At 39.0% G+C, this 26,247-nt stretch overlaps 2 protein-coding genes across 16 annotated transcripts in view; both read right to left on the reverse strand.

Annotated features, from left to right (window-relative positions):
- Nucleotides 1-1,933, reverse strand: part of LOC126984229 (uncharacterized) — a 44,836-nt gene extending 42,903 nt beyond the window's left edge. For 4 of the 7 annotated variants that reach the window (XM_050837781.1, XM_050837780.1, XM_050837782.1 and 1 more), the window contains exons 1-2: nt 1,767-1,931; nt 152-199 (exon numbers count right to left, since the gene is read on the reverse strand). In XM_050837781.1, the coding sequence (XP_050693738.1) occupies nt 152-199; nt 1,767-1,914 (196 nt within the window). In that variant the 5' untranslated portion in view covers nt 1,915-1,931. Of the gene's footprint in view, nt 1-151; nt 200-1,766 lie in introns of all 7 variants that reach the window. The other 3 variants (XM_050837779.1, XM_050837778.1, XM_050837784.1) reach the window with 2 other exon arrangements.
- Nucleotides 1,934-3,367: 1,434 nt separating this feature from the next.
- On the reverse strand, nt 3,368-25,982 carry LOC126984236 (long-chain fatty acid transport protein 1-like). 9 transcript variants are annotated; one of them, XM_050837792.1, is made up of 15 exons: nt 25,323-25,856; nt 22,498-22,703; nt 15,639-15,789; nt 14,621-14,746; nt 14,319-14,430; nt 13,609-13,695; nt 13,015-13,162; nt 10,043-10,244; nt 8,842-8,916; nt 7,679-7,796; nt 7,212-7,355; nt 6,801-6,938; nt 6,147-6,304; nt 5,812-5,965; nt 3,368-4,782 (listed from the first exon to the last, which is right to left on the reverse strand). In XM_050837792.1, the coding sequence occupies exons 2-15, from the start codon at nt 22,656-22,658 to the stop codon at nt 4,625-4,627; spliced, it is 1,932 nt and encodes a 643-aa protein (XP_050693749.1). In that variant the 5' UTR covers nt 22,659-22,703; nt 25,323-25,856; the 3' UTR covers nt 3,368-4,624. The 9 variants fall into 9 exon arrangements, 8 of the variants coding, with proteins under 8 accessions (XP_050693749.1, XP_050693750.1, XP_050693753.1 ...); XM_050837793.1 differs by lacking the exon at nt 10,043-10,244 and adding an exon at nt 11,372-11,573 and having other exon boundaries at nt 25,323-25,827; XM_050837796.1 differs by lacking the exons at nt 10,043-10,244; nt 25,323-25,856 and adding exons at nt 11,372-11,573; nt 25,031-25,050.
- Nucleotides 25,983-26,247: the final 265 nt, after the last annotated feature.

A 26,247-nucleotide genomic window follows, 5' to 3' on the forward strand; every position in this document is an offset into this window, starting at 1 on the left:
TATATATATATATATATATATATATATATATATATATATATATATATATATGCATATCCATTTATTTATTTGCATTCATACTATAATGCACTGAAGGCTAACGTCAATGTCATTCAAGTGATAAGTCAACAACTGTTCGCAAATAACTCACCGTCACAGCCTGGCGAATCCCGGGAACAGACATCATCGCCTTCGCCCGCTGGAGAGAGAGAGAGAGAGAGAGAGAGAGAGAGAGAGAGAGAGAGAGAGAGAGAGAGAGAGATTGTAAATAGGCTATTATTAATTAAGATATGATGCTGAAAACATCTTTAAGTTGTAAAATCACACTATGTAGGTACTGTCTGGGGGTTGGGATGGCATGTTACTCCCTTCTCCTTTGTTGTTTACTTGCAACAATAAACGATCAATCAATTAAAACTAAATTGTATAAAAGCGCGTTGTCAGAATGGAGCTGATAAAAGCATGGCAAAGCACAGCTCCCAGGGACCAATAGAGGCACTGGTGGTGCCGAGTAAGTGGCTCCCACGCACACCCCCGTGACTCACTCAGCAACAGGATTGCCGTTTTGGGTACCATGATTGGGGGCTATTTTGAGCGATCTAAAAATAAGTTTTGTCTGCCTTTTTGTATGAATGTCCTAGAATATAACACAAATTATTTTTATAGATGAATTTTGTCGATTCATTTAAAAACACACCCAAAAATAGGCTTTAATCAACCATCGGAATTAATGTGACGAAAAATGCCGTGTTTGTTCTTATTCTGGTATGTTTTGCTATTCAAAGCAGGAATGTTTATGAAAAATAATCATGAAAAGATTCTTTTATACTTTCCAAAGTTTATATTCGGTGTGTGTGTGTGTGTGTGTGTTAAAGATAAGGTCGGGGACATACGCACGCAATAGCTGCGCGTGGCCTGTGAGCCCGTTGACCCATGAGCCTGTGGTGAGTGAGAACCCAGTACCCTAGCACTACCCCGAGACACAGCGCAGGTGTGACATCCGGGTTACCACAGTTTACCTTCCTCAAATTTCCTTAGGTATACACATTCGTCGACCAGCTCAAAAGGGGAACAGCGGGGTGAGCTGCACGCCGATTGCCCGCTCGAGCCGGGGTTTCGAAACCCGCCCCGTAGATTCGTAACAAGACATGCTAACTGCTACACCACAGATGATACATTATGCTTTATAATTGGACGTGTGTATAAATGGTATAGTCTCGAATTTGGGCATAAGCCAAAGAACAGCATAGGGCCTCACATTTGGTAGGCCGGCGTCCATGGTAATCCATCGCGCATCATAACAACCCTTCCGATAAAACTGAATTCAGACCCTTTGGTTGCGAAGATGGAGGACCAGTATTTTAGTTCAAAGTAAAAATAAAAGCTTACATAAGACCAACATATTTCAGCACCGCTTTCGTATACATCTCTGTGACTTAATGAAGTGCAACAAAATGATAAATGCAAGGCTACACTTAACACTAGCATGGGATTATTTATTGGTACACTTTTGCAGTATACTTAAAAACAGCGAGAGTTGGAAAATAAAATAAATCTCCTCGAACTACGAATTGCTGAGGCCATGTACAACTCTTTTCAACCTCAGAGAAGCTTTAGCGTATGCCCCAACCTTATCTTCCTCCCCTAAAAAACTCACAATAAGGGTGAAAAAGTTTGATAGGATTCGCACTTTTCAAGGACATATTCATAAAGCATGGAGGACCTACACAGCACCATACTGACCACTCATATTGACCACATCTTACCCGCAATAGCCACACACACCAGCAGGACAAGCAGCCACATCACGGCACTCAGCCACTTTGTTCCCTCCCACCAACACCGGAGTAGTGAAACTGTAGGGCGTCTGCTGTTCCTTGCGGGGTTAGGACACGGACTGATACCAGGGCTCATGTCCGTGTACCCGCACTTCCCTCCCCTCCTACCAAGCCCGCGATACACCCCTTGATCCCCTCCCCATCACTGTCCACCTACTCCTCCGCTCAAAGCTGCCTCATGATAGCCTTTTGCCTTTCACTTAAGTCTCTCTCTCTCTCTCTCATCGTTCAGCTATTTCGTTTTAACACCACCTACTTTAATTCCTCTTCCTCAATGCACATTTTTCATTTCTTCACTCGTGGCATATTCTTTACCTTGGTTTTCGTTTTGTAAGTTGAGTAATTTATTAAGCTGTTCATATGCTCTTTAATGTTTTTGTGCCTCTTGTCCTGTGTATTGTTATGTCTCACCTGTTTGTAATGTGTGTGTGTGTTTTTCTTACCTGATTATATTTTTACAGGCTTGAGTCCTTGAACACCATAATTTAGAAGTATTTGATCATATATTTCTTTAGAACAGTCTTTATATCTCACATGACTTATAATTTATCCTATTGATTTAATGGTCTCTGGAAAGCTTAATTTTCTCATCTTTAAGGTTTTCTTATAACATTTTTTTAAGATAACTGTCTAGGCACTAATTCTTTTTTTTTTTGTCATTCATTGAGAAAGATCATATTTATTTTCACTTTGTTAGTGGTTGTTACTTCTGTAGTTTTTCTTAATCATCTTAAATTTCTCAGGCTTGGCATTCATTTATGGCTGATTTTTGTACTTTCTCAATCTTTTGAAACTGTGAACGCTCCATACTGCTGGTGATGTAATTATCTGCTTTACCATTTCCTCACTGATGTATCTAAGGCAACTCCTTTTTCCAAATATGTTCCTTACATTTTCTTATACATGGTCTTCTTGTGATAACCTGATGGTGATAATTACATATCTTCAATATCTCTTCTCTCAAGATAAACATTTCCAAGTTTATATGGTGTTACTATAATGTTTTTATTTTCAATGGACATTCTTTTAGTACATAGTGACAGTGAGTTACTATTCAATGTGTTGGAAATCTCTTTCTCCTAAACAGGGCTCTTAACATTGTCCATTAATGTTCATTTTTCTTTCATCTGTAAGAGTTTTGGTTAGTTCTTCCTTTTAGCTACACCCTTTTCAAGACATTTGTGCATTCCTTCCAATCCCGATGCATAAGTTTCATGCCTGTTTATACCTGAACAAATGCTTAGCCTTCTTCTTGCCACAACTTTCATGCCTTAGGAAAAATATAGAGGATTGTGGAAGGCAGAGAAGAGACAGGTTAAGTGAGGGGAAAAAGGAATGTGAAGGGAAAGTCCAATCGAAATTGCTTGGATCAAGGACAGGGGCCTTAGGTGGTGGTCACAAGGCATCTGGCACTCAGCACTGGTCCTGAAGCTCCCCACGACAATGGAATGGAAAATTGGAAATATTCTCAAATTTAGGACTTCTAACAGATTAATCATATCTTAAAAAGGTGTCTTAAAGGAAAAAGATTTTTCAAATCAACTTGTACTAAAATAACCTTACAGATTTTAAAATATTTTCAAGTGGTTACAAATGAACACAGTTACCACTGAGAAAACAACTCATTGATACTTCACAAATATATACATATATGTTCCTCTTGATATTTTGCCTTTTCTATTAAGGTATAATCTAATATTTTCACTAACTAGTAGCAAAGGAAATGGTGAATCCAACCTAAAAGCACTATTCCTGGAAACAAGTGGAAAAAATGTTTGAGTGTGTGTGTGTGTGTGTATAGATACACACACACATAATAAAAGAGATCATACCTAAAAGGAACAACCATACTTTATTATATTGAGAATGATACGGTAGGTGCTTTGAGAATCTTGCAACATTCAATATTATATGCCTAACATGATGTGAAAGCCTTGTGTCATTTACCATGTTGGAATAAAATTATGTTTCTCAAGAGTTAAAGTCATTTGAACAAACATAGCTGAACCCTAGGAATGTAGGCTCAAATTAAACATTATAATATACCTTTATCATGCACAACATTGCTTTTGTATCATACCTGTCAATGTTCCATTCCAACTGCTAATGTCTTCAAAGATGTATAGAGAAGGGTTTTATTTAAGCAGTTCCTTAGCAAGTTTGCCTTAAGAAATGGTTGTGCTGATAAACATGCCTTGTGTCAGGTGTCAACATGTGCTCTTTGGATATCATACAGAATATCTAGGAAGTAAGGAACTTAATTGGTCCACAAAGATGTTCATGTGAGACAACATTATTACATAAGTATGACTAAGCAATATAATATCATATGCATTACAAACCATTATCTATTTGAATGTACAAGGAGTTATTTTTACAATTAGCACCATATATATATATATATATATATATATATATATATATATATATATATATATATATATATATATATATATATATATATATATATATATATATATATATATATATATATATATATATATATATATATATATATATATATATATATATATATATATATATATATATATATATATATATATATATATATATATATATATATAATATAAAATACTAAAAAATATTAAAATTCATAAAAACACATTAAAAATAATATATCTCTCAAGAGTGTATATATAAAATAAAGATACCGTAATAGTATTAAAATAGAAATAACCACAAAATGACAAGGAATGAAAAAAATACCCAGAATTCATAAATTGTTTCCCTTACTGACCAGTGTAGAAAAACATGTTTCAGCCAACCTAAAGTCTTGCTTCACCACTGATGATCTTGTTGTAAAGATCTGCTGTCAGGGGCACATATGCCTTCTGTTTTGCATCCAAGAAGAAAACTTTATCCTTGATGATGTTTATATTGAAGCCTTCCTTCTGAACGGTCACTTTCTTCAGTTTGAATGTTCCTGTAATGAAAAAATATTAATGGTAAAGTAACTCCATTCCCTAAAGTCTCATATTTTGCTACTTGTAAATCCATTTATATCTGTGATAGTTCATTCACCCCATGGTCTATTCTTTAACCCGTACAGTGTTTAGTATGTATATATACGTTCCTCTTAGGGAAGTGTTTAGTATGTATATATACGCATGCTCTTTTGAGGGCTTATATGCCCTTTATTTTTGTTTGTGCATGTAACGTTGTTCATTAACAGTAAAGAGGGATAATTTGACAGGTCTTCGTATTTTTTATTAGATGTTAAAGGGCCTTTCTGGACATTTCTCTGCATTCCAACAAAAATCATTATATAAGAAGGTAAGTTACTGTCTTCTAGGTAATTACTCCTTGATTCTATAATCAGTAAGGCATTTTGGAATTGTAAATTACGGTTCAGAGTAATCGGAAACGAAAACCAATCGTCGGAAGCTTCATATTATTATGTTGAGCTTTGAGAACTACACACGGCCTTGAAGCAACGCCTAATGCGCAGCCAACCATTTTGTTGTACTTACAATTCCTGCTTATTTTTTAGGTTTTTGTGATGTAAAGAAGTACTTACACATTACTCACGCTTTAGGGTTGTGAGAAGTGTTTATAATGGAAAGAATATAGGCTCTAAAAAATTATAAGATAAATTTCCCTTTCCTGGTATGACATCGTTAGCTCTGAGACGGAGAAAAATAAGAGGACGAACACTCTATGGTTCCATTCCTCACATATAAATAATATATATATGAAATGATTTGTAATTTTTTTTACATTTTAGGGGCAAATAAAAAAATATGAAAAAAGTGCAGCCTGGCATGACCCCTATCTATCACAAAAGACGACACTGTACGGGTTAAGGGCCAGGCTCCAATTTCTCTTTGTTCTTTCTCTTTCTCTATTTTTTTGTGTATTTTTTCATCAGCCTCAAACTTTTGATGATGTAAGGACATGGTTACATGAGCAAGTTACTTGACATAAAGAATTAGGGTAGTTTCAGGGTACATACCTGTCATCTCCATTTTTTTCACAGTCCTGACAAATAAAGGTCGGGCATAGGAGGCCAGAGACTTAGCCACTCCATCATACAATTGCTCAAGGTTCAGTGCTTCATCACTGCCAAGAACAGCTGCCATTCCTGCCCGTCCTTCTGTTCCCGGGACCTATTGAAAGTGGACACCTATATTAATACAAGAATTAAAGCACAGGTAACACAATAAATTATTTTTACAAAAAGTAACTATCTTTTATAGTTTGCAGCATGCCAAAACAGACCATATGATAATCAGGGGAAATGGAAGTTGCTAAGCATGAAGCAACTAAGCAAAGGAACTAAAGTCATACCTCCACTCCATACACTATGACATCAGTAAGTCCAGTTACACGTGAAATGACGTTCTCCACTTCAATAGTCGATACATTTTCTCCCTTCCACCGGAAGGTGTCACCTGTACGGTCCTTGAAGTACAAATACCCTTCTTCATCCATAACAAGAATATCACCTGAAAGATAATTATGGCATGATATCTGCTGCAGTAGGGTTTCATGAACTGAAAGTAATCATGAATAATAGGTAATAATCCTTGTCTTACAGATGCTCTATGGGGGGGGGGGGGGGAGAGAGAGAGAGAGAGAGAGAGAGAGAGAGAGAGAGAGAGAGAGAGAGAGAGAGAGAATTTTCCTGATGACCAAATATATATTAACTTAAAATACCTCAAGCCAATTTACTTCCACATCCTTCTCTAATCTCTCCTTCGATGCCCTAAACATCACTCACTTTCTCTTATACTTTTCTCTAGTTCGTTGGCAGCACCCACTTGATACCTCCTCTTCCTCCTCTATCTGTACTTGCTTTCATCAAATTTCAATTTGGTTATTCCTGTCTTTGATATTTCTAGTCCTATTTGCAAGGTCTTTAAATTTCAAGCATATTCCATGCTTTAAAAGATACCTACTATTAACATTCATAGTATGCTTGTGAGTTTTCAAAACACTTACCAGAGAGGAAGGCCATGTCTCCTTTACAAAAGACATCCTTCACCACCTTCTTGTTAGTGGCACTTTTGTCGGCATAACCATGAAAGTCACGGACAGGATCATTTTGTATTATCTTGCCGATAAATTCACCCGCTTCACCTGTTATAAAGAGCAAATTTTAGGCAATTAAAATGGATGTTTACTTTAAAGCTATTTCAATGACCCAGTGGGTAGCCTGCAAGATGACCATCCAATTGTTCCTTTACCTTACTTACTCTTATCCTCTTATTTTCCTCACTTGCCCTCCCCATCAACTGTTCTAATAGTGAATGAAAATCAGCATGATGCATGGAGAAACCTATCATCAAAAAAGCCACTTTGAAGTTAAGGAAAGTTACACATTCTGGGTATAAAGTACTTCTGTTACCTTACCTGGTTTGCACCTGATGCACAGCCCATTGGAATCACGTATGATTTCTCTTGTCTCCTCATCCACCTTCAGGAGGGCCACAGGATAGACACGTGGGAAAAGAACAGACACAAAGCCAACTGCACCTACTCTTCCATCAATGTTTACTGTGCGGGTAAAAAAAAAAAAAAGTATTTTTAACTCCAGTAATTTTTTCAAGGTCTGGTCAGTGTAAGAGACTAGAAACAATAGATTTTCTTTGTTATAGACAACTTGTTTCCCTCGGAGGCAGGGCAAGGACTGGAGAGCCAGAATGTCCATTTTGAAAATAACAAACCTTTAGTGTCATGGGAAATGTAATCCACATAACTGTCTCTGATGACACAATGAAATCATGATGTGCATTTTAATCCCCATGTCTGTGATACAATATTTTTTGTTTTTTAAATTAACTAAGGATGATTAATGAAAACTAGGAATAATAACTTACTGATGTTGGCATTTCCTTCAGTTGATCCATAGAATTCACATACCATCGGAATCTTGAACCTCTTCTGAAACTCTTCCCATATGGTTGGCCTCAGACCATTTCCAAACATAATGCGAAGCTGGAGAAAAAGTATGCATTGACTTAGGATAAATGCTCCTATTGAATCTAAATTTTCCACATTTAATTAGCCTATCTATGTACAAACACAGGTAGTTCCAACCATGTTGCTGAATGCTATATGATCAACTGGGTTGTCAGGAAAATTGCTATGGAAACAGGCTACTATAAGCATTGCTTGTGGTAAAAGAGTCTTACCCAGACTTCATGAGGTGGGCTTGTTATTACACCACACATTTCTTTTTTACTATTTCATATGAGTTTCTATTTATATATGAGAGCTGACAGAGGGCAAGTTAATTAATAACAGTTTGTATGAGTGATAAATATGCCAAAGTATGAAGTCAGCACATCCACATGGCACTGACCACCATATGCCACTGGTCTGAAAGTGGTGATGACTGGAACCTTACTGATCCACAGAGACCTGCAACCTATGTAGTGATAGGCTTTATGCAGTACACTACTTGATTTAACATACTTTTGCATCACATGCCACTAAATTTGGGATCAGCTGTTGAACAAGATTTTGTGTATCAAATTGGGAGTATGCAATATTAGCATACATACACACACATGTGCACTGGGCTCACAACCAAGGGGTCCTGGGTTTGATTCCTAGACAGAGTGGAGATGGAAGGGCAGTTTCCTTTAATCAGTGTCCCCTGTCCTACTAGCAGGATTCTGAATGGATTCTGGGTGTCGGTTGGAGGGTGTGTCCCATCTCCTGGGAATTTGTGGGTATGATGAGTGGTTCCAGCCATATCCAAAAACCTTTCATTTAAACTTCAAGCTCTTTCAAGGAGTACCCTGGATGGTGATCGCAAGTCTAGCGTGTAGTCAGACCATGGTGAATGAATGTCACATGCACACACACATGAATAAAGTCATTATTTTTTAATATACTCAATTAACAAAGGCTCAAGTAAAAAAAAAAAAAATTAAATAAATAAATAAATAAATAAATAAATAAATAAAAGATAAAATAAATAGATACATAAAAAAAAAAAAGTTTTGAAATATCAGTGAATGACAAATATGCCCACCTTATGCTGTTTGTCTTCAGGTCTTTCAGGCATGTTGAGAAGGTAGCGACAAATTTCCCCGATGTACTGGCCAGCCTGCGGAGACAAACATCTTACACACTATTGTAGCAACAAATGAAGGAAACAAAAGCAATATTTGCTTATTTTTTTGCAAAGAACAGAATCAGTAGTAGGAACACCATTTTTTAATTCAGTTTAATAAAATAATTATGTATGAGCAAAAATGTACAGCAAGAAACACCATGAATGTTATTCTTGACACTACTCTACAAATGCTGCATGCGTGCACTTTAAAGGTAAAACATAATGGGCAAAGCTTTGTAAAACAGTTTAACAAGCCAACAATTCCTTTACCACACAGAAACACCTGCACATTACATAAATAAGCTCTAACAATGGGGTAAGTTTTTGCTTTTTTGGTGTCACAAGCAGATGCTGGAACTTTTTATTAATGATGGAAGAAAAATATGAGTTAGACATGATAATTGGTGATCCAAGAGTAGTTTGTTGTGCACAAATTGGTTGGATATAGCCAAAGTCAGTTTACACAAGGTCTTGCACATGCAGGAGTAAATGAAAAGGTAGACTTATAAGGACAGTAGAAGCTATAAATTAAAATGCAGGAAAAAACAAGAGGATTGTGAGTGAGCCAAACCAACCCATGTCAACCTACTGTGCTGAGAAATGTTTGTCCAGTTAACACGGCAATAACTTGTTTGAATCGTCAAGACTGGTCAAGTTAAATCTATTCAGTTCACCAAGTTATCATGCACCTCTTCCCTCTGTTGAAAAAGTTTAGCACTTCATATAATGTAAGTAACCACTCTGATAGTCAAAAGAAGAAATGATCTGTCAACAATGCCACTGTGAAACTGAAAAACCAGGACATGCACCTAAAACATTATCCAGGATACCTCTCTTGGCTCTAACTGGTATATAATGCAGGCAATGTGTAAAAAAAAAAAAAAAAAACAAAAAAAAAATCAAGTATTCATTAAGTGCTACTGATAATGTAAAAAACAAAAATTCCTAACTTGTTTGAAGTTGAAACAATCTGTAGGTAGATTTTCGTATAACCTTTCAAATATACTTGTTTTTATTAGAGAAAAAGACAATTTTGAGTTCATTATAAGCTGCGGAAAGTGGACAGAGTAAGTAATTATTGATATTCTAACAGATGAGGAGTAGATGAAGTCCTTACCGTGCAGCCATACTTTATACAGTCAGACCAGTACTGTGTGGCTGAGAATTTGCGTCTTATAACAGAAGGGATGCCTGAAAACAGAGTCTGGCCTGCACCAATGATTCCTCCAGCAGTGTGGTAGAGGGGCAGGGGGTCATACAGAATATCAGTGGAGATTAACCCAATCATTCCACCCATACCTGCTGCAGCAAAGAAAGCCCTGCCAACCAACACATTAAAATTAATAGGACATGGACAACTTGCAAGCAATAACATCAAAGTGGAGACAGCATATGTTACCTCCAACATGACCCAACATCCAATGGGGTATATTCATCTTTACCAGATGTCACCATTGACTATGTCTTTGTGCCCATGAAGTCTGAACAATTCTTTCAATCATCGTAAATTATCTGTGTTTTTCTGGGACTTGTAACAATTACACTTCAACACAATAAGTGATACTATTGTTAATAAAAATGTAGTTGATCATCCTGCTGCTTTACTTATTTGTAAACAAGACAAAATAAATGACTATTGGAATCTTATCCTTATCAAAAATCTTTCTTGCATGAAAGTCCTGCAAAATCAAGCAGAACTAGACATTAAAAAATTATATTTATGTTACAGTGTTTGGTGAGCACCTGCTTAGGGTGTATCAGTCTCGCCTTCGGCAAAATTTATCAATAAACTTTAGGGCGTTTAGAAACTCGAAAGAAACCGTAGCTTCCACTGTCTGGATCTCCATGAGGAACACTGGCTTCTGCTTCCATTGTGTTGCACTCTGCCATTAAACATCATCACTTTTGACTTCCCCATCCTCATGGTAGCAGCATGCATCCACCCCACACAACCACCAGCAGTCAGTTGAGGGCAAAGTGTAACATGCTGGGTGCAGATGCCAGTGACCTAATGGAGACCCAAACAGCAAATGATACTTGACCATCCTAGTGTTGGGACAGTTTCAGTTGAGTTGCTAAATGACCTTAAATATTTCTTGATAAATTTTGTCAAAGGCGAGACTGATACACCCAAAGCAGGCACTAAGCAAATACTGTAATATGAACAGAATATTTGAAAAGTCCAATTTTACTTGATTTTGCAGGGATTTTGTGCAAGAAAGATTTTTTAAATCAATCAGTCTCATTCCCAGCACCCATCTTCTTTCAGCTGGACTATAGAATCATTATGTTGAGAATCACATGAAACATCCACCTAATAAGATGGGAGACAGACAGAGAATACAAGAGTCAAATAAAACATGAAATCCCTTTGAACATGGCACAGAACATGTAATCAATGGTTACCCCACATTGAACAGCCAAGCGGTGGTATGACTTTTCTTACCGTGCACTGATACTTCACACAGTCTTTCCAGTATGCATTAACTGAAAATTTTCTTTTGATAACAACAGTATTGCCACATATAAGGGCCTGTCCTGATCCCAGAAGGCCAGCAGCCAGGTGGTAGAGGGGCAGAGGAGAGTATACAATATCATCCTCCCACAGGTTGATCATGCAGGCGCCAGCAATCATTGCCATAAAGCCTCTGTTTGCCCAAATTTTATGAAATCAGTGGAGATGGGAAATGCTGAGCAACAGCATAAAATCATTTTTTTATGTTGTCGGAATAAACACCAAACTAGCTATGCTATTTTAGCTATCAGAGCTCCATTAGCCTTTTTAAGTACAATATGACACTGATTTAACACAGGACAGGTACCAAAGAAACTTGTGCTAAATTAACCCAGTAGCAGTGAGGATCATGTTTCTTAATGGTCCCTCCAAGTGAGAAAAATGAGAAAAAATCACTCCTCACACAAACCATTTCATAATATATATCAAAGCATTTGTGATCAGATTATGTATCATCTATTTTTGAGGGTTTATATCATGGCACAAATTTGGCCCATCGCTGCTACACGGTGAAGCCACAGATTGGGCCCGTCGCTGCTACCGGGTTAAGATGTTATTACAATGGAACTTATATTTTAGTACTGAACCAAGGGACATCTATTGACATAAAAAAACTGCAAAAATAATTGAGCAAGGGCCATTCCTGGAGAAGTAGGGATTCTCTAAGAGCATACATCTAACCACATCAACCTACTGCGTGTTCAGCCTGCACTGGCCGGCTCTATGCTAGAGTTGCCAACTGTTTTCAAACTCAGATCATGCAGACACACTCATCCCACCAAGAATAAACAACACAATTTTCTGAAAACTTTGTTGATACAAACACTCGTAGGTCAGCGTAAATAAATTAAGGAACATGAAACGGTCTGCTTACATTTAGTCAGCTGATGTAGAATAGTCAAGTAGTGTTTCACAAGCACAACAAAAAACTTGCTGCATAGATATCAAGTGAATTACACAGTCCACAAGCACAACAAAAAACTTGCTGCATAGATATCAAGTGAATTACACAGTCTCAGTAATATTTATGAGAGCTGATGCCATGTTTACATCTACTATCTCGCATTCTCGCCATGGACTTACTTTAATTTAACGGAGACAAATAAGTAACCTAGTGGTGACATATTGGTATTTAGCACACTCACGCTTCTGACTCTAGGTTCCTCTTCTCCTACACCTGAGGGTTCAGGAGGGACTCAGTCTCTATACGCTTGTCAGTGGCCTTCCACGAGTTACTTTGTTTATTCAACATTTTTATTGCTTGTTTCTGTTTTTTGACTGACTAACTGACTGACCTCACGGAGTGGTTTTCATTGTGTCCCAAATTTAATTGTTATTCTATGGAGGGTAACCGGGCTATGTGAAAAATGTCATAAATTTAGGTGTTGCATTATAAGGAAATTTTTTTAAAAAGAAACGTGCAAAATGGGGGATCTAATATACTTGAAAAACAGCAGGCATCTCCAAGTTTGTTTCTAATGAAAAGAATTATTTGTTTTAACACAAGTTAAGATAATAGTCCTTAATATTGATGGCATCATGACCATATTGTTTGCAAATACTACTGCCCTCACCTTGAATGTTTAATGATGGCAGCTTTGGGGAGACCAGTGGTGCCAGAGGTGTAAATATAAACCATGTTGTCAGCAAAGTTCACATTTTGAAGTTGAGGTGGGGTGGTGGTTGGTACAGAAGATAAGGCTTCATCCAGATCCTTGCCACCTGTCAGTGTTAAATGGCATGAAACTTAAAAGGGTCATATCAGGAGTGCATTCACATCCTGCCACCCCAGTGAAATTATTCACATTACCAGTTTTACACACAGGCATGAATGAATGTATATGATATAAATATATACTTCCTGCATCTTTGTGCATGTACAGCTATGATCAATGATCATGGAAACATGTTACACCAATATTGGTAGTATATATTAAAGTAGTTTCTAACTGCATGGCACTTGGTGCTGTTAACAGTGATTATTATAACAATAGCAACAGCTTCCTAATCTGCAGTTCAACCACAAAACATGTCAGCTTCAAAAGTTGCATTATAAGACTGTATGATGTGATATTCAATACATATGTTCAAAAAAGGTAAAAACTATGATGAGTTTTCAATAAATGGCTCTGTGAACAGAAACTTTCATATACATTGTTTATACAAACCTTGGATGGTAATATCTGCCTCCCTGGGACCATATACATAAGTGGGGATGCCTGAAATCTCCTTTCTTTCATTTATGTCACATAGTGCTGAAAGGAAAGACAAAGACTATTAAATCAAATTTTTGAAAATGTAGTAAAATGGCTCCAGAAATCCAATCTCACTCACTGCTGTAAACATAGGCAGCAGTAGTATGTATACAAACACACACAACAGTATTTACAGCTTTGTATGCTTGTTTATTGGTACCAAACCATTAAATGGGGTATTAGACAGTTTGTGAATGGGGATGACAGACGTAGTCTACACTGCTCATCATGCTGTGATTTTGTAAACTGCGGTCCGTATATATACGGCCACGGCACTGAGGGGACGGATTGGGTAGTCTGTATATATACGGACATGGCACTGGAATTACTTGCTGAACAAACAATTGAGACAAAAAGATAATGGTCAGTCTGCTGAGCAATGCTGCAAATTTATTTTGGAAAACTTACTTTCCCTTATGACACAGCAAACTTTTATGCACTTATCTGGAAACATTTTCCTACAAGCCTGCAGATTTTTTCTTACTCCACAGCCATAAATTGAACATTCACATCCAGATACAGATGCCTTCCTATAATATATGCACAAAGGCTTAACATGGAGTGCTACTGTAATAGGAGACTTATTCAAAAGAAAGTGTACTAGATAAGAGAATACTGTTTACCTTCTTGAACTTCTGAACCACACACAATGGCTTTACAAGATGCTACTTTGATACAGTGAACCAAAGGCTCAAGACGGAGATTATAGTTGATAAGTGCAGGCACTGCTCCTATCTGTTGAAGAAGTACATGGTTTGAGTTTATGCATTATCATACCTTTGACATTTTAGATGTGTACCACCAATGGTACACATCGCGGTAAAAGTGTTAACCAAATTGATCATTTATGAAACTGGCCTCCTCACCAGTCCCCCAAACAGAAAAACTTACTTTCATAATTTTAATACTATGGGCAGCCACTCACCTTAGTAAGTCCTAACCAGAGACAGACATACTCCACTCTGTTTTCCATGAAGACAGCTACAGAGTCCCCATGTTTGATGCCTTGACTGGCAAAATAATTTCCGATGCGGTTGCTCAGTTCATCGACCTGTAACAATATGTTCCTTCAGGCTTATAAAACTGGGAATGTAGATAGAGTAAAATATGAGATGAGAAAAAGTACTACACATTGGGAGATATGAGATGAAACCTGTTACTAGCATCAAAGGGATTTTTCAAAGAAGGGAGAGCACCATACTACAAACAGAACAATAGCAACATACATGAACAGTGTTCCAATTATATTTCTCAAAAGTATATGTCTACAGATTTTAGGGTTTGAGGTAAAACAACTTTTAGAAATTCTCCCAGAGAAGTCATTCAGCATCTCATGGGGGGTTCTTCTAAATGCAAGGTGGCCTCCATACCTTTACCATTATTTGCCAACTAATGATGTTCACCTATCCAATGAATTATTGCACTTGTAATACTGCTTTAGGTATCTACCCATAGGTATTCTAACCCACAGAATGAAGTGATAGCAAAATTGCAATTGCATGTTAGCCAGTACAGTGGGCCACATAGATATAAGGCACTTTAACTGTCCCCTTAAGGTCACCCATCACAGGCCTGGTAAATAACCACATTAAGGCTGATATAGATCCTGCAGTTCAAATTGATAACTAAAATAAACTGAGCCAGTACCAGCAGGCACATATAAGAATGTCAACCTAATATGGTAATGGTAAGAAAACCAACATTAACAGCTAATGGCCAGTATATTTAATGTTGCTGTATTGATTAATAAGCTCAAGACATCCCAGCCTGCTTCAGCAAAAATAATTATGACGGTTAGATAACGGCAATTAGAGGCAAATGTAAAATTACATGAATGTGTTTTTCATATATCAGTTGTTTCAAATGAATGCTTTGGCATATTCCTATGTCATTCAGTACACTGACTAACAACTTTGAAGAGTAGGGTTTGGCAGTTGACTAACCTGAGCAAATGTCCATGATTCATCCTCAAAGTAGAAAGCCACTTTGTTCCTATGCTTGGAGACAACATTCTGGAATATCTTGGGCACACTGAGGTTATTGCGTTGTGCATGCTTGAGCTTTAATTGCAGCCGAATAAACCGCATCAAGCCCCTGAAAGTCAAAATGCAATGAATATAAGATGCTACAAAGGCTTAATTAAGATACCAAAATGATAAACTTCGAAATGAACAAATTAAAGGTCAAAGGAGAGAGAGAGAGAGAGAGAGGGGGGGGGCAGTGACTGTAGGAACAATAGGTGCACCTAACATCAAATGTGGGTACAAACTTGGCAGGGGGACTACTTTTTTGGGGCCTTTGGAGGTAATGGGCTAGAGTAGCCCATCCGAATATTTTGATTTATTTATCAATGATCCACGAGACATCCCAGAGTTAAATCAAAGTATGTGCTTATCTTTGTATTCATTCATACACACACTGGTAATATTTCTGTGGTGTCTGATTCACTTATTTGAGTGACGTTCTATTGTGATAACAGTCACAAATTCGTGTCACTTGTAAAAATGAAACTATTAAAGGTTTCAGGGGCCGTGTTCCCCTGTTTTTCGCAAATAAAACTTTAACAATGCGTCGGACAAGGATGTTATTTTGGCAGTGGATTTTTGAGACCCCGACCTAATGGGCAAAAATATGATTTCGTGTCACGTGGATAATGAAGCACTTATAAGAGTAAATTTAGGGTAAACTTGGCTAAAAGTTAAAGGCACTGTGAGCGAGGACGTGTGAGGAATCATAGAACGGAAGCCCAAAGGAGGAATGTTGGGGAGGGGACAGTGAATCCACTACTCACCTGGTGTCTCTTGGTATTGTGGAGAGCCGAGTGGCCCAGAGTGACCACAGAGATGGGGCAGGGGCTGGGGGGCCAATTGTGCATGTGTTGACACTCATGGTGAAGGTAATACGGCACTCAAAACAGTACAAACACTACTTGATCTCAACCAGACAATTCAACACATTAACATCATCAAACTGAAAAACAAAGTATGCTATCTTTGTAGATCAAGTTTCTGCCTTGGTGGAAGACGCACACACACGGCTGGAAAACATTCACAACTGACCACAATCAGCATTCAGTGCAAGCATGAATACAGCGACGTGGACGATCCACCTGCTGGTATGTACGGGTCTTGAACAGGGGTTGGGAGCAAGGATGAGAGACATACTGTCTCTCATCCTTGGGTGGGAGTAGATTACAATAGGTAGGCTGAGGTTAAGTGCTTAGCTCGCAGAGGGTTTAGGGTGGGGGAGCATATTTAAACTACTCCAATCGAACTTTATGACCTGCTAACATCGGTGGGGCTTCGCCCTCCTCGACCCCCCATTATAACCAAGGGGGCTCAGCGCCGGATAGCTCATTTATGGCGAGGGCAAATATGTTACAGCAGCGCCATTCTTGCTTGGCTCAAGCTACCCCCCCCCTCCCCACCTCCGGAGCTTCACAGGGTTCTCTTGAGAGTATCGTTGAAGTTTGAGTTGATACGTGTTCATCAAGACATCATGTGTTGTCTACGGCTCTTCAGCGATGGCTAAAAATAATTGTCAGCTTGTGGCTGCGGGCGGGACTTGAACTCGGGCCTCGGATCACCACGCCGCACGTTGGAAAACATGGAGAAGGTAAATGTGGTAGCCTGGATGTCACACTTGCCCTGTCTACCGGTGTAAATGGTAATAATTCAACCCACGACAGACTGAACAGCATATCAGAAGTAGATAGCACCACAGCCGCGCGCTTGCTTTCTGTCTACACACACACACACACACACACACACACACATATATATATATATATATATATATATATATATATATATATATATATATATATATATATATATACACGTTTGTGCGAACAAACAACACATTAACGTCATATTTGTATGCGAAAGGGGCTTGTCAATAAACACGCAGCCAACATACAATCACAGGGCATGACACTCCATCACTCGGGGAACACCGCCTCCCTGCACACACAGACACACACTGAGAGAACACTTTAGCTAAGCCGGAACTTTTGTCAGCCACTTTCACTTTTATCCTCCGACTCTCGTCTCGGCTTGGCTACTACGGGAAGCAACTTCCAAGCTACCTAGACCTAGTGCTCAGCCCTTGACTAAGCACCAACACCTGTGACGATTAAGCAGGATAATAATCTTCCAAAACAGCAATTTCACCGTGACCGGCAAAACCTTTGAACGCATGCATTTTTTCCCCCTAGGGTATGGAGCGAGCAGGAACTGCCAGGAAGGTGACACAGCTGGGGATGAGGGATTTGGGGTGAGGTATGAGGTGTAGACCTGTGGGAAAAGGGCAGGGAAAGCATAGACGAGTTTGTGGTACAGAATAGAAGGTGATGGATGAAAATATTGATGTGGTGGGGAGTGGAGTAAGGAGAGAAAGAATCACAATGGCGGGGTTTTGATGCGAAGTGCGTAGAGGGTGGGGGAGTAGGGTATTGAAAGGCCTGAAGGCAGATCTGCAGGGGTGGTGGCGGGGAAGAGGAAGCGGGGAAGCACGCTAGGGATCAGTTGACCTTGAGTGTCATGACAGAGGAAGAGTAGGAAATGATAGGAAGGGTAGGGGTTGGAATTTAGCCTTCGACTTCGGAGCTTGGCAAAGGCGAAGTGAACAGCATTGGGTGGTGGCAAGCATTGTGGGGAAGGGGGCAATAAGTTGATGAGAGAAAGGTTACAAGGAAACTATAGCTAGGACCTGGGTAGATGTTTAGCTAATGAATATACGACCGAGTATCAAAACGAGATATACTGATCGATGGGGGATGAAAAATAATGAATAACTAGTAATCAGGATCTGCTACGAGGAGGCAGATTGGACGCATATAATCTTGTATCCGTGTGATTAAGATTATGCGAAGGAAAAATTAATGTTAAGGAAAAACTCTTCAAAGTACGGGTTGGGTAGATGTTGCTTTTGAAGGGGCCGTGGCTGAGACGGTCTGGTTAGGTCCTAATTTTTCTTTATAGTATACTACTGGGCATGGAGGAGGAGTAGTGGGGAGGTCAACTGAGAGCGATGGTGGAGAGCAGGACTGTGGAGAGTGCGGGTTAGTGGGTCACATCCGGAGAGGAGGGGGAGTAGAGGAGACAGGCGGACGAACGAGTGTTGAGAAAGTCTTGCTAGGCTGGATGAGGAAATTCTAGTTTTTACAATTTTTTTTTCAGTGAGTGTCGATCATGACAATCCACATAAGTTTCACCTTTTTTGTTATTAGGAGTGAAGGTATGTAGCAAAATAATACTACGTGCATTGATTTCGAGAGGAGGGTTTAGGCAGGGCTTAGGATTCGTCTGTTACCACTATCGTTAATGGTTGCTGTTCAGTGTCCTCAGACTCGTGTATCAAAGGCTTCGGGGTCTTGTTACGGCTGTTTTTGAAGGCCATAGAGGAGAAGGGTTGTCACGAATGTTTTCCCTATTCGTGGTGCATATTCCAACCAAAAATACCGCTAAGGTCAAGAAACCGCCAATAAAAAACCCTACAACTTCTGCGAGAGCCTTTATAAATAGCTATATACCAATGTTTCGAAGAGTTTGATTATGTGCCTGTATAATCTCATCACTGCAAATCTTCACACCATTACCACCCACTCCTTGCCATCCCTATCAAGAAGCCACCCACGGAAAACCCTATAACTTCTACGCGAGCCTTTATAAACAGATGTATACTAAGATCTCGAAGAGTCTCATAACATGGGACTGTACAACCTCGTCACTGCTTATCACCTGCTGGCAACTCTTCACGCCGTTACCACATAACCACCCACTCGTAACAATCCCATCTAACCGTCACAGCCTCTCACTACTCGACACGCACTTCACTGCTTCCTGCAAGTACAGCGTCATTACTATACACCATATATAGATATCTATATATATATATATATATATATATATATATATATATATATATATATATATATATATATATATATATATATATATATATATATATATATATATATATATATATATATATATATATATATATATATATATATATTTATAACGTTCAAGTTGCACGGACCCAACAAGCTAACCATGACCGCGTGGCATAATAATTTACCTTGTGCTCATCTTCCGCATATATACGAATACATTTTTTTTGGAGTTAAAAAAAATGTATTCGTATATATGCGTTAGATGAGCACGAGGTAAATTATGCCACGCGGTCATGGTTAGCTTGCTGGGTCCGTGCAACTTGAAGGACTTCAAGATTTGAAGGTGGATTTTTTGGGTGAGGTGAGGCTTGGCGGCGGGGAGGGTAAAGAGGGAGAGGGGGAAGGCAAAGGATGACAGGGGTGGGAAGTCAGTGTAAAGGGCAGGAACAGGTTTCAGAATATCTTTGTCATGATGAGAGAACCATGGCGCTGAGTGGAAATGCATTAAAATAAGGTTTTTGTGATGGTCGGATGACATGAGCTGATAGAAGTGCTTATCTCTCTCTCTCTCTCTCTCTCTCTCTCTCTCTCTCTCTCTGCAATAGATTTGCCAGGCCCCTTTTGGAGTATGGAGTACAGTCTTGGTCTTCCCACCAATGTCGATCAGTGTAGACACTGTAGAGCATTAAAGATTGTCTCTTCCTTGCGCCACACACCTAATGATGAAAGGCTCTAGTCTCCTGACATGTTCTCGCTTGAGAAACGTCGCCTCCAAGGGAAACTAATCGAATCTTTCAAAATACTCCATGGCTTCATAAAAGTAGCCAAATACAAATTGTTAATGATCGATGACAGCTCAAGAACAATAAATAATGGCAAAAAAAAAAAAAAAAAAATCAAATAGTGGCACAAATTTAATTTGATTTCGGACTGATGGACAGACCACTAGTCTGGACCATAGAGTCGTGTGGTCTGAATAGTGAACATCTATGTAAATTTATCTCAGAGAGAGAGAGAGAGAGAGAGAGAGAGAGAGAGAGAGAGAGAGAGAGACTTTGACTAAATGAAAAAAACACAGATTGCCTTATTTAAGAAATGTGCATCAGAGGCACTAACAGTAGGCTCCATTGTTTGAGTGCCTCGGACCCACGCCTAGCATTGCACTTATGCTTGTTGCGTGGCTAAATTTATCAGAGACAAGTTTTTCTGATATATATATATATATATATATATATATATATATATATATATATATATATATATATATATATATATATATATATATATCTCTCTCTCTCTCTCTCTCTCTATATATATATATATATATATATATATATATATATATATATATATATATATATATATATATATATATATATATATATATATATATATATATATATATTATGAGGAAATGAAGAACTATAACAGTACCAGATAAGAAGTCACTTGACTGCACAAGAAGATACCATTATAAGGATGAAAGTGATAAGAGAAAACAGGACATCAGTAGTGGAGGTTCAAGAGCACTTGAGTAAATTACCCATACACTAGTTGCACTCTTTCCAATTCTTGCGGGGGCTTCGTGGTGCAGTGGTTAGCACACTCGGCTCACAACCGAGAGAGCCTGGGTTCGATTCCCGGGTGGAGTGGAAAAATTTGGGCGGCTTTTCCGATACCCTACGCCCCTGTCCACCCAGCAGTGAATGGGTACCAGGTATTAATCAGGGGTTGTGTCCCGTCTCCTGGGATCTGTTCCCTTCTCCTATAATTCCTTCCTCTTCTGTCTCTCTCCGGCATATGACCACAGATGTTGCACCGACTAAATGAAACTTTCCAACTTTTTCCAATTCTTGCCTGTGCTTTTTTCAGGTGACTACACTACAGATGCTTATTCTAATCTTAATCTTATCAAACATGCTATCAGCATTCTTAGTGTCTCTTCATCCATGGAGGTAAATGACACTTTAATATTTGACAGCAACTTAAAACAATCTCCAGCTATCGTAGCTGCTTTTCAAGGGACAGGTTGCTTTTTACTATCACTCCCAGTTGTGTGTGTGTGTGTGTGTGTGTGTGTGTGTGTGTGTGTGTAACTAGTGATATACCATAAGTGAGGTACACTCGTGGGGTTCCGTCTAAAAATGTTGGATAACAAGCTTAGCTTTAAATTTATGAATAATATTGCCTTATACTATTTCCTTTTGAAGGTCACTCCAGGTGTCAGTGCATTTATGAGGAAAATTATGTTTCTTGATATCTCTCAGGCACCTTGTCTTCCTCAATATATTTATGGTACATGTCCTCTTGAATTTGTAGTATCCCATATAAACAGGTCTTCTCTGTCGACCATTTCCTCCTTCATTGCCTTTTACACTGCAATCAGATCTCTCTTCTACAAATTATTGATATTTACATGCTTAACACTTCCACTATGCCTTCACCAATTTCCACTTTATCCCGCATTATGTTTTCACCACCATCACTCATTTTAATTTTCCGTTTTATCTCTTTTCCATATTCTAAATTTATTTTCTCCTACATTTAAAAGTTGTATGTCCTATATTATATTGTTTCCAATAGACATAATATGTGTATGTGTGAGTGTGTGTGTGTGTGTGCAGTAATGTAACACTATACATGGTAAATAAATCAACTTCATATCCAGAGATTAGCCAATGGATGTGAGAGCATTTGTGACAGTCAAGCAACTGGCTTCTGGCTTTGAAGAGGTATTGGTTTGGGTAATATCTTTACCCTTTTAAAGACATCCATCTCCACAGTACGGTGAAGGAAAGTATAAGTAAAATCTCTTTCTATTCTATTCTTACCTTTTGCTGGCTAGATTAACGAAATATGTCGATAACAGCTTTCTATGATAATAAGGATGTTTTATATGTACTCACTTAATATCTCTTGGGGTGGTTTTGTATATCTGCCAGATGGTTAAAGAACCTCCAAGGATGATGTACAGGGCTGAGCAGAGAGCTAGGGTAAGGTAGCGGTTGAGGCTGCTGCCAAACCATAGGATGCTGGCGACCCCCACAGCCACAGCAGAGGGCCACATTTTGATGCCTTCTACCTATGCCAACCTCCAACTCAGTGAGTATAACTGAAAAGAGAATAGATTACTCAAGATTACATTTGTACTGATGACTATCAAGGCAATTTTTTTGTTGCTTTTCCACAAGACAACTTTCAGATCATAACTACCGTATATAAACAACTATACTGTATATATATATATATATATATATATATATATATATATATATATATATATATATATATATATATATATATATATATATATATATATAAAACACAAACACAAAAACAACTGTGAGGCTAACTTTAAAATCTGGCCTAGCCAAGCTATGGTGCAAGCAAGGTGTAGCTCCGTGTCCTGTGCTCAGTCCTCAACTGTTCACACAACCTTTGGACAATCGATTAAAGTTGCTGCACTTACTCTTATCACCTCAGCATCATCAAAGGTTAAGAGCAGATAATGACGATGTTCAAATACAGGATAAATAATAGGGTTGGGAATTCAATTACGTACTTGACTACTACTTCTGTGTGTATGTATGTACAGTCATGGCCATTGTCACTTTTACACTTTTAACTGTGCAGGAGGCATATTTCCACTTCCTCAGCCTTTCCCTTGAAGTTCGTTCTGAGCCTGTCACTGCGACCCCACCCTTCCCTTCCTACACCCACCTGCACATACCAGGAGACAATTGGATAAGTGTAGATTAAGAAGGGGAGGCTTGAGAGAGAGAGAGAGAGAGAGAGAGAGAGAGAGAGAGAGAGAGAGAGAGAGAACAATGATGGAAAAAAAATATGAAGAAGGAAAATATGAGAAAGGGAGTTGGAGAAAGATGATGAGAAGGTAAAGCAGAAGAGTAGACAAAGAATGGAGTAAGAAGAGGAGGAAAAATGCACACACACACACACACACACACACACATTGTCTCTTTATAACTTACTGTTCATTTCTCTTTTTTATATCATTAATTCTTTACTTTTTTTGCACTTTATTTTAAAGGCAAATTTTTATTTAATCATTTGTCATATTCACTTTTTTCTATGATTTTATCTTTCTTTTTCCCATTTTCCAATAAATATTCCTCTCTCTCTCTCTCTCTCTCTCACTACCTAATGGGATTATATGATGTTATTGAGACACTGTAGATATTTTTGTTAAAAAAGCTAGTGACTGCGCATTAAGGCCCCGGAATGCGCCAGATATTAAGCGATTATGACAAACTTTCCTTCTCTCTCTCTCTCTTTCTTTTTCTTTTAATGGACACACACACACACACACACACACACACACACACACGAAGAAAGCGGATTTCTTGTTGATAGCGGTGATGGTAATGGCTGCTGCAGGATGGTAGGGCCTTTAGTTTCGGTGCGTACCAGACGACTGTGAAAGCGGCCCATAAAATTAATAATGGCTTTTAATAATGCAGCATTGGAGTCCCTGTCTTGCGGGGGGGGACCACAAATCCCCCCCAGAGCAGACTCCATTTTCGGCCTCCGAACCAAGAGGTGTCTTGATAGCACCTCTTCCAACTTTCCTTTTATTAACTTCTGCAACATTCGCATTCTTCACTCTAATTTTCACTCTGTGGAACACCATCTCTCCTCCTCCTTTAAATCTCACCTCCTCCTCACCGAAATACAGGTTTCTGAGGCTACTGACAGCAATCTCTACTCTGTTCCCTCCTACTATCTCTATCCTAAATTTCACTCCAAAGCTGGATGTTGCGCGTGCCCACGACCTTGACTCTTCAGAGTTTTCCACCATCTGGCTAAGACTTCATTGTCATTCTATTACTAAATACATCTGTGCTGTGTATCTCTCACCTAACTCTACTAACTATGTAAAATTCTTTGACTACTTGAACTCTAAAGGGTAGCACATCTTGACTCACTCTCCCTTCGCTGAAATCTCCATCTTAGGAGATTTCAATGTTCACCACCAGCTTTGGCTTTTATCCTCTTTCACTGACCAGTCTGGTGAACAAGCCTTCAACTTTGCCCCAATGACATCCTGTCTCATCCCATCCTGCGCTGAATATTTCTGCTGGCCCACATCGCATGCCGAATAAATTCAAACTAACCTACCAAATGAGGGGGCTCTGCCCCCCTTCAAACCCCTAAACATGGGAGCTTCACCCCCTACGATCCCCCTATTGGGAGCTTCTCAGTGGGTTCGCTCCCCTCAACCCCTTCACGGGAGGCTTTGCCCTCCATGACCCCCCTTATTGGGGAAGCTTTGCCCTGATCGACCCCCTTTCTGTTTTCAAGAAGTCATTTATTACTGCAATGCATTTAAGGACAAAAAAAATGAATCTATATTGTAAGTTTACTAGCTACCCATGGATAGATTGTCACAGTCAAGCTCAAACAGAATGGCATCAAGCTTACCAATTTAAATTGTATGGGAAGCTAAGACGGGCAGCCCATAACTGCTGGCACGCCAGGCCGCCAGTTACATAATCAGATTAGGATAATATCAAGGCACAGTGGGCGGAATCGTGTGCCAAGTGCAGTCAGATGTGCATAAACAGATTTTTGTGTTTGCATATTATTAAGGCATGGCGTGGGAAAGAAAATAAATCAGTGAAGGTGTACAATGTGAGAGGTGGCTGCTCTCTCGTCAATGTCATCCGTTAGTGTTCCAAAAATAGTGGTGAGGTGGGCCACCCAAAACACTCACCTGTGGCTGAGGGGCGGCAGGTGGAGGCAAGCAAACTCCTCCGGGACCATCCAACCACTATTTACGGCTTAACTATTTCCCTTTCACTATTTGACTGTCTCTTTCCGTGTCTGCCGTCCCTCCCTTCCCGGCTCCGTCTCCAGCCTCTTCTTCTTCTTCTCTGGACGGGGCACGGCCACACACCTTGGCCACACAGCACATTGAACCCTTGTGCCGGCCACTCGAGCTCACTCACTGCTAACTTCACCTGCTGGCTGCCTGCTACTGACTGCTGACTACTATTTTTTCTTCTTCTTTTGAGTCTTGACCTTCATCTTCTTTTTTTCCTCTTTTATATTTCTTTTTTCTTGATTTTCTTCCTCTTCTTCTTATCTGCTTGTTGTTATTGGAGGAAGAGGAGGAGGGGGAAGAGGAGGAGAAGGAAGAGAGTGGAAAAGGAGGAAGAGGAAGAAGTGATTAAAGGTTTACATAGATTTACATAGAAAATCAGACCCCACAGACCCCATGGAGGAGAAGGTGGAGGATGGGGAGGAAGAGAAATAGGAGGGAGAGGAGGATTGTGGAGGAGGAGTACCATAGGAAGAAGAGGAAGATGGATGGAGGAGATATACTGACACTGACAGGAGGGAAAGGAATGTGACAAAACTGTGACACATGAAAATATAGGTGTCTTCCTCCTCCTCCTCCTCTTCATCCCTGTCATATATTGCCCCATCTGTCGTAAAAGGTATATGTGGTAATGTATGGTAGCCCTGTAGCCTTCCCTCATGCACACCCCGAAAACCCCAACGAAATACCCCCCCAAAAAAAGCCTGTAAGTTGGTCAAAATATGCTACCAAGAAAAGGCATCAAACACTGAAACAGACGAAGAACAAAACAAATATACCATTAAATATATGAAGAATGAAGATACAAGATAAAATA

This window comes from Eriocheir sinensis, chromosome 56 (assembly GCF_024679095.1).
Source record: "Eriocheir sinensis breed Jianghai 21 chromosome 56, ASM2467909v1, whole genome shotgun sequence".
NCBI classification, from domain to species: domain Eukaryota; kingdom Metazoa; phylum Arthropoda; class Malacostraca; order Decapoda; family Varunidae; genus Eriocheir; species Eriocheir sinensis.

Coding starts and splice junctions, on each gene's coding strand:
- LOC126984236 (XM_050837792.1), bottom strand. CDS start 22,658: ATGTGGCCCTCTGCTGTGGCTGTGGGGGTCGCCAGCATCCTATGGTTT. Junction 14,431..14,620: donor TCTGGTTAGGACTTACTAAG/GTGAGTGGCTGC, acceptor CTTCTTCAACAG/ATAGGAGCAGTGCCTGCACT. Junction 7,356..7,678: donor TGAAGGAAATGCCAACATCA/GTAAGTTATTAT, acceptor TTACCCGCACAG/TAAACATTGATGGAAGAGTA.